Raw genomic sequence first — 13,705 nt, forward strand, 5'->3', positions numbered from 1 at the left:
TGAGCTTGTGACTGAGTGACAAGTCTATGGCAGCTTCATGAAATGGACAATCTACTTTGGAAGGTTTGTTCAGTTAACTCTCTGAACTGTGAAAAAGCATTAACAATGTCACCGCTTACTCTTGAACTGGACAATTTTCATAGAGCTACTTTAAATGTATTGTACAGGTTTGGTTGAGCTGACAACATAATCACAGATAGTGTTCTTGTGTGATCAACTGTATACAAGAAATAACAAAACTGTGAACAATTTAGGCTTAAAGGCAGTGGGACACTATTGGACCAATCGAGTTCAAATTTTCACAGGTTTGTTATTTTGTGAGAAGACTGGTCTTTGACAATTACCAATAGTGTCCACCGCCTCTAAAGTTCTTCATATTTTTGGTGATGTCGAGTTTTAGCAAATCTTCTGCAATGTAACACACACACTGTTCAAACCTTCAAGTTGCTGAATGGCAAGGACTATCAAAGGAGGAACTGATCCTGCTAGGAGCTAGGGGGATAAACCCTTTTGTTGAAGCATTAACACTCCAGTGTGATCAGCACAGTTCATAATCAATTCTAAAGTTGATGGCCATGTGGGGGCCATTTAGAACATCTTTATTATCAACTGTCAAACATTCAGAAAAGGATTAATGGTTGTTCCTTATCTGGGCTAATCTTGTTGTTGTTTGAGAATTAGTAGTTGTCTGTTTGCTGAGTAAACACATGTCCAGATGGTCAAGGCTTTACTTTTCACATCCAATAACTAAAGGACAACAACATATGCATTTAAGTTGAGATCAGTAAACAAAGAGAAGTGTTCATTGTTGGCAAATGGCAACATGGGATCTGAGAGAAATGCTCTCTGTACTTCTCACCATGGAGAGTTCCATGTTCTCACCATCGAGCAGGGAAAATTGGCTCCACAACTTTGCAGAGGGGGGGGGGTGCTTTTGTGAAACAAAACCACATGTAGATCAGTAATAGATGGGTGTAGCAAGTTTCATTGCTTTACATAAGACCTTGCTCTATTATAATTCCAATGCAGTCACAGGCTATTATTTGTACTGACGTATTAGATAGAAGTCACATAGTGTTCTAAAACTCCTAATAAGCATTCCCTTAGGCGAAATCGCATGAAATAAACTGTATCGTTTCTTTTTGCTTATGGGCATTTTGTTCAGTCTTCCCTTCAGCTAAACTCAATTTCTACCTCCATGAACTCATTAACAAAAGCAGAAAGCCAACAACTGTTTATTCTTAAAAAACAGAACTTATTAGGCCTGTGGACCACACAGATGTTTTTTTCTTCTCAAGTTTTCAAATTATAATCAAATCGTATACACCCTCTAAAACTTCAGATGCAGTTTCTTATGCGTAACTGCTTAGCCTTAAGCCACCAAAACATATTAATCAAAGTGGTTTGAATCATAATACTAGCTCGCCTGCCACCCACAGCAGTTAAAATGTACTTTGGTAGGGAGTCATAACAAGAAGTACCCATTGCACAAAAGTCCCAAAACGCATCCTTGAGGGACCTCCCGGGTTCACACTTGAATCCAAGGTAGACAAAACATTATTAATAGTGCACAGTACCATTTCTTAATGATTGAAATTAACACAAGTCTAATTTTAAGACGGGGGGGGGGGGGGGGTTGATATTTCTAGTCATGGTGTTTTGCCAAGTCAATGTTTTCCCTTGTTTGTTGGTTTGTTTGTTTTCTGTTACTGCAACTATCAAAAGAGGAAACAGTCGAGAAGCATTTCCCTCTTGCCAAGGATCCTTATATGATCTAATACTCCATTCAAAGGAAAAGATCACCACATGCTGTCGAAAACCACCAAACAAACAAAACATGGAAGTCGCCAAATATGGAGCGGCCAGCCAAAGTTCTATTGGAACAACTATTGAAGGGAGGGGATAAACAATTGAAATGTACTCAGAATAATACTGTGCTTGATCCAATTATGGTCATCTTTTGGTATGAAGAGAACTGTCTTAAACAAAAAGCTGCCATACAGAGCATAATACAAAACCCCCAGTCTCTTGAATTCTCTTTATTCTTTGTTTCGCCCACTCATGTTAAAACGAGAGCCCTGTTAATAAGAAGGTACTTTGTTTGGTCCCTGTGATCTGGTTACAAGAGTGAAGAAGAAACACACCCTATATCTTTCTTTATGCTCTACCAGGCCTGTATGCTTTTGTTTTTGAAAGGGCAAGGACACCAAGGTATTTCTCCTTGGTAAAGGGCACCCTATGAGGAAATTGTAAATATCCACTGTAGCATTTTAAGGGCACCAAGGCAATGACCAGGGGGCATGTAGGCAATCGCCTTTGATGCCTCTGTGAAGTATCATGCCTGCTCTATGTTAGCGATGGGAAACAAAAAAACATGTATCAATACCATGTGCAGGTCGGTCAAACTGTGCCAGATTGACAGATGGAAAAGCTGTAGTAACTCGTTCTGCCAAAAATGGCTGCCCACATGTATTTCCTCAAAGAGGACATCGTCATGTTCTCAATATTGGTCAACTTCAACTTTGCCACGACCCTAACATTATACTGCCTACTGATTATCTTTGTCAAGGCAAGGCGATTTTTCCAAATTACAAGGGCACCTCTATAGCGGCAAGACACATCTTTACTAAACATTTATTGCGCCTTTCAGGCCGTTGCTCCCCGGGCTGTGGAGTATTTTCCGTGTGAAGCTAGACTTGAAACCGATTTGTGTAATCATGCCATATACTTTTTGCCTGTGTAGTTTTTGTATGCATTGTTTGTTTGTGATCTTCATTTATAAGAGGGCTTTTGTAAAGCATTCCGATCTTTGTGGGGCAAAATGATGTATGTATACACTGTGTGTATGTATGAACATTTCAAAGGGCACCAAGACAATAACCAGGGGCATGGAGGCAGTTGCCTCAGGTGCCTTGGTGGGGACGGATTCAGCAGTTTGCATTCTGAACGAAAACAGCTTTCTAGCAATCAGGGGCATTTAGTTCACAATGTAAGAACGGGACTGGTCTCCTTACAGGCACTAAGAATCTAAGGAATTCTTTAGAGGGGGCGGCTACAAAATAGTTTGTTCAAGTAAGGGAACATTCACAGACTACTCTGCACAGCCGTAGTTAAACCCATGGCTGTGGCTATAGCTAGAAGTTACTATGTCCCTAAAGCCAACAGCCACAGCCTTAGTCAAAGCATGGAGGTAGAATCAGTTCTCAATTTAAAAAAATCACAAAACTTTCACACAGACCAAACAAAATTGTTGTTGATTCTCAAAATATTTGCAAAACTGTTGTATTTTTAATAATATTAAATGTGAAACAAAGAAATGGTTTGGCATACACTTCATTATAACAGATACAAGAAAAACTCAACAGAAATCCAAAGATAAAAACAACAATCATTGAGCACTAAAATGTCCACATATTTAATAATTTACAACCAACGAGGTTGCTTTATAAAAACATTCACAATACAATGTAGGATGTCACAAGAGTAAGTTACTGTGACACATAACCATGATTACATACACGTCTTAACAATGTAAAATAAAAAGACGTCATCTTTTACTGATGTCAAACTGTCTTTCAGATCACATGATTTCATAATTTACAAAATGTCATAATTTATCTGTCAGTCGTTTAAAAATAGCTGTACAAAATGAGTGTCTTGTGTGATAATACAGTATTGCCGTGAGAAACCCCGATGCAAGTGTCTGCCGGGCACACACTCACAAAATAAAAATTACAAAAATTAATATAACGCAAGCCCTGAATCAAAACCAGGGCTCAAGATAAGACTCCCTCTTAAGTTCCCATAAATAAAAAAGGCAAATTTTATGAGAAGTTTCCTTTTCAAGATTGCAGAAATTGGAATCTCTGTATTTAAGTTTAAAAAAAAAAAATCACTGAAAGTACGTACAGTAAGAGTTTCCTTTAACTACATTGCGACCAATCAGCATTTAGTTCATTAAAAGCTAGACATGATTAGTGTTTTTGTTCTGTTTAAAGGAAGAAATTGAGAAAGGTAGTTCTTCATCTGATTGCACATATTGCACTGTATCACACACAACCGATGTGATGACTTGTTTACTTGCACCACTTTAAACAGATGGCTATATCAAAACGTTAAAAAAAAAAAAAAACATATCTCAAAGAATTCAATAATTTAACTGTTGAGTTGCACCCCGCTTTGCAGCATTTTAAAGGGAGAAAAAATGCCAGATAAAAGCGGAAAAAACACACCATCCTTAAAAATACTTAAATACTATGTTTTTTTTTTAATTTAGAAAAAAAAATACCAGAACAATTTCATGTTAATTTCAGGTCCTTAGTTTTCTTTTTGCCACAGCTAGTGGCAATTAAATAGTTTGGCAGCACTTTTAAACTTTCACACAAATCTGAGTTAATCAGAATAAATAACGGCAAAAATAAATACAAATAACTGTTCATCAGACCCCTGTTTTGAGCATGTGTGGTACATTGCCTTCAACTCCCCACAAGACACGTTGCTCGAATACAGATAATATTACATTACATCTGATTTAGATGGTATCTGACTATCTTCAACCAGATTTGTTTTCAACGAATACTATTTTTTACTCCACACACAAACTCCATAATAATTTGGTTTTCAATCTTAGCTCGTTTCAAAATGTTACATCTTTGACAGTCCCCCACCCTGTCTTTACATGCATGATAAAAAATCACTGGGGTCCCCGGTGAGTGGATCCAGAAACACCAGGGTCCTTCAGTATGAACAGTGCTCGAGTTTTCACCCACATTTTGAGGGGCGGGTGAATGAAATCAATATAAATACTAAACAATTGAATAAAATTGCATTGATCAATGCTTTAAAGGTAATTGTGAATTACTATTTAAAACACCCTGAAACACTGCCTGTGTTTGACACGGACAAGCTCATAACAAAACAACTTTAAAGACTTACAAATAAAAAACTTTAAAATAAATAAAAAAATTATCACAGGGATGAAGGAAAAGAGTTGCTACATTTGTCTATGATATTGGAGTGGCTAAAAACACTTGAGTGTAGACTAAATACAAAAAGTCAACCAAATGGATACAAATTGGATGGAAACACACAGGAGGCACCATGTGACTTTTCTTCTTTTAAAAGCAGTACTGTTCTTTTGTTTCTTCTTTTTTTTAAACGGTGGTTTAGGTTGTGCTTCTGTTCTTTGAAGGAGAGGCTTTTTTTTTCCATTGGAGTGTATAATTACTGCTAACTTAAAGTTGTGCGAGGGGAAAACAGGTACTAAGGTGAAATTTGCAGCCTTTAATCACAGCCACCTAATGGTCGCTTCTGATAGGGGATCAAATAAAAATTTCTAGAGAGATTATTAATTAATTGATTAGTGGTTCCTACTTCAGCAAAGTTAATCCAGTCATCTGTTTAGAATACAGAATTGGTCACTTCTCACACCCTGTTTGAATATTAATAATAAAAAGAAAAATACCTCAAGTTAAAAAGTCGTTTACAAATGCACTTGGGTGGAAGTAACTTATCAAGAAGTAGGTGGTTGTTGATCACTGAACATTAGTTACAGGAAGGTCCTTAAGCCAAACAGTTTGATTGGAAATTACTCTTGAGGTAATGTACAGAACATCTGAAAGTGTCCCCCGACAACTCCCCCTTTATACGAAATACTTTGGTCCAGTATCTGGCTTTACAACCCAATATGTGAGGAGTCTCTGGGCACGATCCATTCTTTGGTGTGGGGGAGGGATGAAATACGCCAAAAATGGTGAGAGGGGTTGTCGCCTCGTGAGAGCACATCTTTCCAGGCTGCATCTCAAGAGGTGGTCGCTGTGGCAACTCACTGACAGTTCCTCCACGAAGCACTTATGGTGTAGACTCGGGGCATCCACAAGAAAATTAAACTAAAAGATGGACGCAAAACCCTTGGTGACCTGCAACCCCGATTTCTCCATTAACCACCGGCGCAAGTCAGCTCAGAATTGTTTTTTTTTCTTCTCAACGTTGAGCAAATCTTCGATCGGTGAGCTCCCCCATGATTTGGCTCACCCAACTACAGTAATCTCGTCATTCTTTAATAAATTAAAAATAACTCTCCGGCACGTTGGTTGAGTCATCGTCAAATTGCCTGATTAAAGTCCGCAGTAAATGGCAGCACTTAGTTGTTTTTTTTCTTCTTAAAAAAAAAATTGTTTTAAGGTAGCACCAACCCTTGAGAGGGGGATCAAGCAGGCATCCTTCCATGCGTTGAACTTTTTCAAAGTCCCAGCAGCTTGGTGGTCGAAGATAAACGAATGTGTTCATCAGATTTTCTTGTGTTCACGGCCGGCCGATAAGACGGTCGATGGCTCACTGGTACAAGATGTATCTCTTGACCATGGTTGGCAGTGGGAGTTGATAAATGTCCTCAAGGTGCTCTTTACCGACTGCAAGGCGAATTTCTCTCCGACACAAATCCTGCAGAGGGAGGGGCGACGCTGTGGAAATACAAAGAACAGGAACATCGGTCAAACATTTTGTTTACGTGACAGACGTGCTTTTTTTGTAAATCCAGCATTTCTGTTTTAATGTAACCACAACATTTGACTTTTGTGCAGTTGTGCACATGTATCATCCGTAAAAAGGCAACAAAGAACGGTAAACAAGAAATTTGAAAGCAAAAAGTGCACATCACTCCTCGCATGAGCCGTAGGGGAAAAACAACCACATGAATGTTTGTGATGTTGCAATGAAATCTGTTCACACGTTTCCCACTCGCTGCCAGCCTCAAAAACAGAGCAACACTTCCAAGTGGGAATTGCCTATTACTGCCTATTTTTTGTATGCTCATCTTTGGTCGATGAGTGCCACATCGGACAAAAAAGAAAACCAGGTCACTCTCTCTCCCTTCGGTACCCATGGCTAGCCCTTCCGAAGGGTTCGCATTGCACTTTCCCGCCTGCGCCCCCCCCCCCCCCCCCCCTCCGTCCTATTTTCCCAGACTACATTCATGACGCCGGCAGTCATTCTACACAAATGGAAATGCGGAGAGAGAAAAGACTAAACGTTTTAACCAGAACAGGAAACTCTCAGGGAAGTTACGCACGCTCATGATGAAACTCTGTGGGGAGGCAACGGCGACAATGTTGGAATGGACTCAACTGTTTGCCCATCATCATCACAATTTGACATGGATGTCGCCAATAATCTTTTAATTGAATAGTGCTACTTGGTGACTTAAAATATTCTAGATGGTCCGGGGGGAGGGGGGGGGGATTTGTAACTCACAAGTAGAATCAATTCTGGAGATAATCCAGTGTGGGTTTTTTCCCCTGTGCTGCTTTATAGATCTTTTTAAGTGATTAATGTTTGTTTGCTATTTCCTGTTTGTTTACTACATTATGTACTTGAATAATCAACTTTGTTTGTGCCAATTTGTCTTGGTCCTTTGGCAGACCACCTGAAAAGATTCACAGGGCATAAGATCCCACCACCATAGAGGAAGGACCCACACACACGCGAAGTTCTCACCCAGTCTTGAGTAGTAGCCTTTTCTTTCCCAATTTTCTCAACCTTCCACAAAACCCCAGCTGGCAACAAGAGGTTAATAACCCTACGATCCCCCATGTAAACACAGTCCAGCCTTCTCCGAAAAAAATCAATTTACCCCGGACAGTTGCTTCACATTCACACCAAGTCACACAAAGCACTTCCAACCTTGGGTATGTTTCTTAAAGAAGGAATTGGTTCCCCCACTAGACGGAAACCCAGTCCCTTTCAGAGAACAGGAGAGGAACACTACCTGTGTGTTTATAGTTTTACCTTGGGGGGGACCAAGGACAGAACTGTTGTGCTGGGTCCCAAGGACTTAGAGTAAGCACGTACACACTGGACGTGTCCTCATAAATGGTCACATGTCTAAAACACAGTGGTAACACCAATGATAACCCCTCATGCTTGAAGACAAAGCCTTTGTGTGTGCCTGTTCATGCCCCCCCCCCCACACAACACACACTATAGTTCCCACTGTTTTGTATCTTTAAAGGGGTCCCAAAACTCTTGTGTTTGCTCTTTGTCTTTTGTGGTTTCAGGCATTGTTACAGTTAAGTTGTTTGTTTGGATTTTTAAAATGTTGTTCACAGGTTTTCAGAGTAGCTTTATGCATGCTTACTCTATACTTTATGCAAGTATGGGAAGAGCTGTGTGAGACATGGTGAGACCACACAATGGTGGTTTATTATCAGGAACAGATGGTCATCAGATAATCTATGAAAACACTGATGGTGAGAAGAATTCATTGTTGTCCATTTCCTCGTACAAATTGTTCATCTGCCAACTGTATCACAGGCTTTCAATTTCACATTTAACTATTTCCACCACTTGTGTTCCTTTGGATTTTAGGTTTAATTAGAGATAAATCTTCACAGACGACAAGTTAAAAGAAAAAAAATGCTAAAACTCCTCTTCTGTTTTTCTAATATAAGACAGGTAATTAAGGAACAAAATTTGAAAAACTTACGTTCAAGCCCTCCAAGGTATTTCACAGAGATTTCACAGTGTCCCCAGACAGCGCTAACAACAGGAAACAAACGCTTGCCTTTCAGTCCACGGAATGCGACGCCAAGGAATTGTCCGTTTGCGATGAAACTTAGTGTTCCCTCGTCCATGTCTAGTACCATGAGGAATTTGTCCGGCACAGGGAAGTTGTCAGAGTTTGGCAGGAGTGGATACGACATGCCGGACTTGTGCTTGGCATCGTGGAAGATCTTCTTCCGGCATATGTCCCATCCCCACGACTCTGCATTGCTACCGACTAATGACTGGTACCCGACACAATGAAGTGGAGCGTTCGCTGTGGCCACTCCGACGACGGCGTGGGTACCTCGTTGTCTCGTATTCCAATAAACTTCAAAAACATGTAGTCCTCTTGTGAATCCCACCTTCCCTCGTATACAATCCGTGCTCTGCGCTACAGGGTGTCTGTGGAAGGTCACGGGGTCATCCTCTTTCACAAATATATTCAGCGACCGGTCCTCTTCGTTCCAGGCGTATTTGTACTGGAGTTCCTTGTCCGCCGGGGGCATGTCCAGCAACGTATCTAGCCTGTTTGGTTTAACAAGATCGCCACTATAAATGAGTTCTCTCTGTGTGATTTTATTTGAGGGTTCTCTGGCAATTTGCTTCATTCCGCCGGACAATTTCTGCCCCATGACCATCGACCGACTCATGCAATTTCCCGCCGTATTGGCTGCTAGGAACGTACCACTCCGGTGATCCAGGACGTACGGTGTGTAGGTTACACACGCCAGTAGAAACCCGACACTTTGATTTCCTTTTCTTTATGCAGTATCCAGGAACAGCTAGTATTTTAATGATCCTCACTCAATGCTGTCAGCTTCACATATGAAGTCATACACTGGATACTCGGCACTTTATAAACAGCAGCAGCTTATTGTTGTCGGTGACTGGTCAATGTTGGTGACGTCACTCACAGGGTCTGCACCAAGGATAACGGAGAAGAAAAGAAAACGGTCAATACACTATCAGGACTGACTGACTGACCAGTAAACAAATTGACCATGCACTATAACCTTGGTGCTTTACCATGCACAGGTATTGGTCAATAATCCACCCGATTAATTAAGTACGCGAGTAAACTATGAAGCAAGGACAACAACAAAGTAAATCCACTAGGTCACAAGTTTGAAAGGTCAGGCGCTGATGTAGTAAACAACTTTTAATCCTGTTTGTCAACAAGTAAACGATTGTTTACACTCGGAAAGCTTCCGTAGGGGGGGGGGCAATGAACCATGGACTCCCACGGTCTCTCCCACAGTACAAAGAAGAACCTTTGAGGATGTAAAATGATCATCATACCCAGTCTAAAATAACCCACATTCAATCCTGATGACGTTAATATCTAACAAAAAGCGCAAGGTATCGAGTTCGCGTCACAAATGGTAGCTTCTTAATACTGATCATCTGTCCATTCTTAGATTTTGTTGTACCAGGAAGATTTGAACGAGGACTATTTATCAGACAATCAAGGCTGGGTCAATAGATAAGTCTCTGTTAATAACACAACCCACATCCTCTTTTCCTCCTCAACAAGACAAAACGAGAAGAGAAAGCACTTTGGGGATTTCTATAAAAAGGCCAGAGGGTGTAGAGGGGGAAAAACCGAGAATCGGGAAGACATTTTGAGGAGGAAATGTAGTTCCCTCATCAGAGATGAGGGAACATTATTGCTAAGAGGAAAAATGTTGGCTGGCTGTTACTCACAGACCATGAATATCCATGGGCAAAAAGATTTGGGCAGGAACTTGAGGATCCTGTTGGGAGGAGAGGTCCAGGGGGTGGTTGGAAGGGGATACAGGAAGTGAGGTCTTATTTTGGGGATTTCACCTTGCCACTGGAGGTCCCCAAACAAAGGAATGGGATTATGACCTTCTGGGGATTTACTCCAGAGTTGAAGAACAATGGTTGCACTATAAATCATCCCCAAAAGGCCAGGGACACAAAGAATATCTTTAAATCATTCTTTACAGTTAGTTTTTCAATCTTGGTATCTAAAAATAGTAATACCACTGACCATGACATGAGCCAATGGGACTTTGGTTCAAGAATGGATAAAATATATAAAACGATGAATGGGAAACAGTTTTAGAATAGATTTATGCATGATTTGATCAAGGATGAATGAGGTGCAGAAGTATACAATGCTATACAATAATATTTAGACTTTCTGTACTGATGATCTTTCTGACATCTTTCCTTTGTTGCACTTTTTAAAAGCATGAAGACAAAGAAATGTCACTGATACATAATAACAGGGAAGAAACATGTTGCTGTTTTGATAATTATTGTATCTTTGATGACATTATGTGTGTGCGTCACACTTTCTAGTTGCAGAGCGAGTGAGTTAGACCATCCTTTGTTCATGGCTTATAAATGTTATTGTTAGTAAAGGGGGTGTTTTTAAAGACAAAACACGGGGTGAGTTATCACCGCATAAGAAAGTGGATGAGTTTTAATCTAATTTTTAAGATATTGTACCATTCTTCATGGAGATAATTCTATATAAAACGTTGTCGAAGAAAAAAAAACATCATTTAAAACTTTCACAGGATGGTTATTACTTGATGTGTTCAGTGAAAACCAGAAAATTAAATAAAAAAACAGATGACATAATGCAATGCAGTGTACATTTTCAGTAGAATTGACTCACTGCCAATATTATAAGCCATGTTTGAATAAGGTCCGGTACCATGAATTGCTAGTCACAATATTGACCATTGACCATATTGAATTCCTTGGTCTAGAGCTACGTCACACGGTTCCAGGATTTCAGTTACGTAAGAGACGGTAAACACCCAGACACGATTCCAATTAAACTACATGTATGGTGTATCATGGCACAATAGTACCAGGCATTGCCCATTGTGGAAGTTGCTATAATGTAAAACCTTTCCTTTTGAAGGATCCATAGTGATTGTTGTTAAGCTTGCCTTTGGCACGTAGCAATCGGTTTGGGTTCAATCCAAAGTCGTTTCAGAGTTCATGCTCTTGTCAAAATTAAAGGTAAGATTATACTTTAGTAACGAAGGTGAAAAGAAATTAAGTATTTTTTATCTGAAGTACCTACTTGTAATAGAGTTTTTAATGGCAGTACCACCCTCAAGTAGGCTGCCCTCAATACGACCACAGATGGGGTAACTACTTGCTCCTTGCTAAACCGGATAAAAACAACGATGAAAATACCGGGGCAGTTTTTCTGCCGGTTTTTCAACAATAAATCTACTGTTGAAAAAAAAAAAAAAAAAACTGTCCCGATATTTTCGCTGTATGCAACTGAAACTGTAGCCTAAAAAGTGACTTCGATTGTATTGTTCTATTATTTTGCGTTTTAATCATCGTTAGTTTAAATCCACCAAATGATGATCCTACAAATGTACCTTTAATAATAGACACCGGCCTTTTCCATGAATTGCAAAATTCCATCAAAGCATAGAGGTAGAAATCAGAGCAAGGATGTGTTTAGGGTTACCCTTTTTTGTATACGTGTACTTAACATCCTGTTTGAATTGTGTTTCCACGAATGACATTCATTCAAAATCTGCTCATCTAATCTCTTATTAGGATCCTCTGAAAGTTAGGACAAAGTTTTGTGTGTTCAACTAGGCAAAGTACAAAAAGAAACATGTGAAGCATCCCCGCCCGCTTCCTTTTTAGAGGCGCCTCTTTTTTATGTACTTTTTTAATGATTTAAAAAAATATGTATATGATTTTTTTTGTTTTTTAATTATTTTTTTGTGTAAATAGAAAAAAGGGATATATTTTAACCGTTTCGCACATCAAGGAAATACTTTACTTAAAAAAATGTGCGGGCAGTCATTAAAAAAAAGGGTACTCTTCCTTTTTTTTTTTTTTAATATGTTTTGTTTTGTTTAATGTCTTGTCCAGCACGTTTCATTTTTTTATTGTGAGTTTAAACTGTAAAAAAAACCAATGGATTTTGGAAATTTTAAAAAGAATGGTAGCCATCTAGAAAATCAAAAATCAAAAGCCCCTCCTCCTCCCCCTTTATTAGAAACCCGGGCGCTAAACATGTTTCTTTATTTACACTGCCTTAAAGGCTACATGAAGTTACAAACCCTACAAAAAGAGGAGAAAATAAATAGAAAAACCATGCACAATTTTCAGCATGTAGGGTCCCTAAACTCATTGTCCTTATTTTTGGTTGTAAAATGTAACAACCAAAATCAACAAAAACGTCTTCAGACTAACTGACGATTTCTTGTGATTTCAACCAAGACACGTACTCCAACAAACTTCCCTTTCAACTTCGGAGAGTAATTCGTCTCAAATCAAATCCACATTGACAGCACTCACCATTTCATTTATAAATAAAAAAAAACGGTGAAAGAAAAAAATAAAATATCAAATTTACCCTGACAAAACGCCATCCCCAAAGTTCCCACATAATTAACAAAGGACTGCCCGTTGGCGTGCAACTATACAACGGAACAATGCATGCTGCATGCCTCGCACGAGTAGCAATAATACGTAAACAGTCACACAAGAATAACTCCCACCCATGGTAACCAAGAATAGAGAAAAATGTACCCGTTGAAAAATCGATTGCTGGAATGGATATTCGTTTACGCTTATTTCTAGGCACACCCTATGAAGTATGAGAAAAGGGGCATACATATAGGACAATGGATGGGTTCTGCTAACTGCCTCGGCTACTACAGGGTAGTGAACGCCTTTCTGGGGGCACAACAAACGGTTTCAACCCTCAAAGAGGAAACGAGGAACAAAGGAATCCCTAAATGCGCCCCCACAGGCAAATACTGGACATTCTTGGAGCATTTTTTACGGTTTGTTTTATTAGGTCATTTTAGCCCCATTTTACACCCACACTCAAAAACTACACAGCCATTCTTTGCTAGTAGTGCAATGAACCTAGTAAAATATGATATGCACAAATTATTTTTGTAATAAAAAAACAACGAGTTGTGGGTCGAAGCAGTAAACTGTGAGTCAACATTTCTGGAAATGTTAAGTCTGTTTGTTTAGGATTTTAGTTGAAATGGATGATTAATTACCTGTGAAATTCTTCAACAATACGATCATGATGTTTAAAGGGCCTTTTCACAGTAAACAAACCTTGTAGCCTAAAAAACCTTTAAAAAACGATTTTTGTTTTTCTTTCTGTTTTCTATTGGATTAATTGAGC

At 39.3% G+C, this 13,705-nt stretch overlaps 1 protein-coding gene across 4 annotated transcripts in view; it reads right to left on the reverse strand.

The window, feature by feature from the left end:
* Positions 1-3,565: 3,565 nt before the first annotated feature.
* The window catches only part of LOC139951130 (protein gustavus-like), a 29,958-nt gene continuing 19,818 nt past the window's right edge, over positions 3,566-13,705 (reverse strand). For all 4 annotated transcript variants that reach the window (XM_071949975.1, XM_071949974.1, XM_071949976.1 and 1 more), the window contains 2 exons: positions 8,483-9,460; positions 3,566-6,461 (listed from right to left, as the gene is read on the reverse strand). In XM_071949975.1, coding sequence (XP_071806076.1) covers positions 6,334-6,461; positions 8,483-9,191 — 837 coding nt within the window. In that variant the 5' untranslated portion in view covers positions 9,192-9,460 and the 3' untranslated portion in view covers positions 3,566-6,333. The remainder of the gene's footprint in view (positions 6,462-8,482; positions 9,461-13,705) is intronic.

The sequence above is a fragment of the Asterias amurensis genome, chromosome 18 (genome assembly GCF_032118995.1).
Source record: "Asterias amurensis chromosome 18, ASM3211899v1".
Lineage (NCBI taxonomy): Eukaryota > Metazoa > Echinodermata > Asteroidea > Forcipulatida > Asteriidae > Asterias > Asterias amurensis.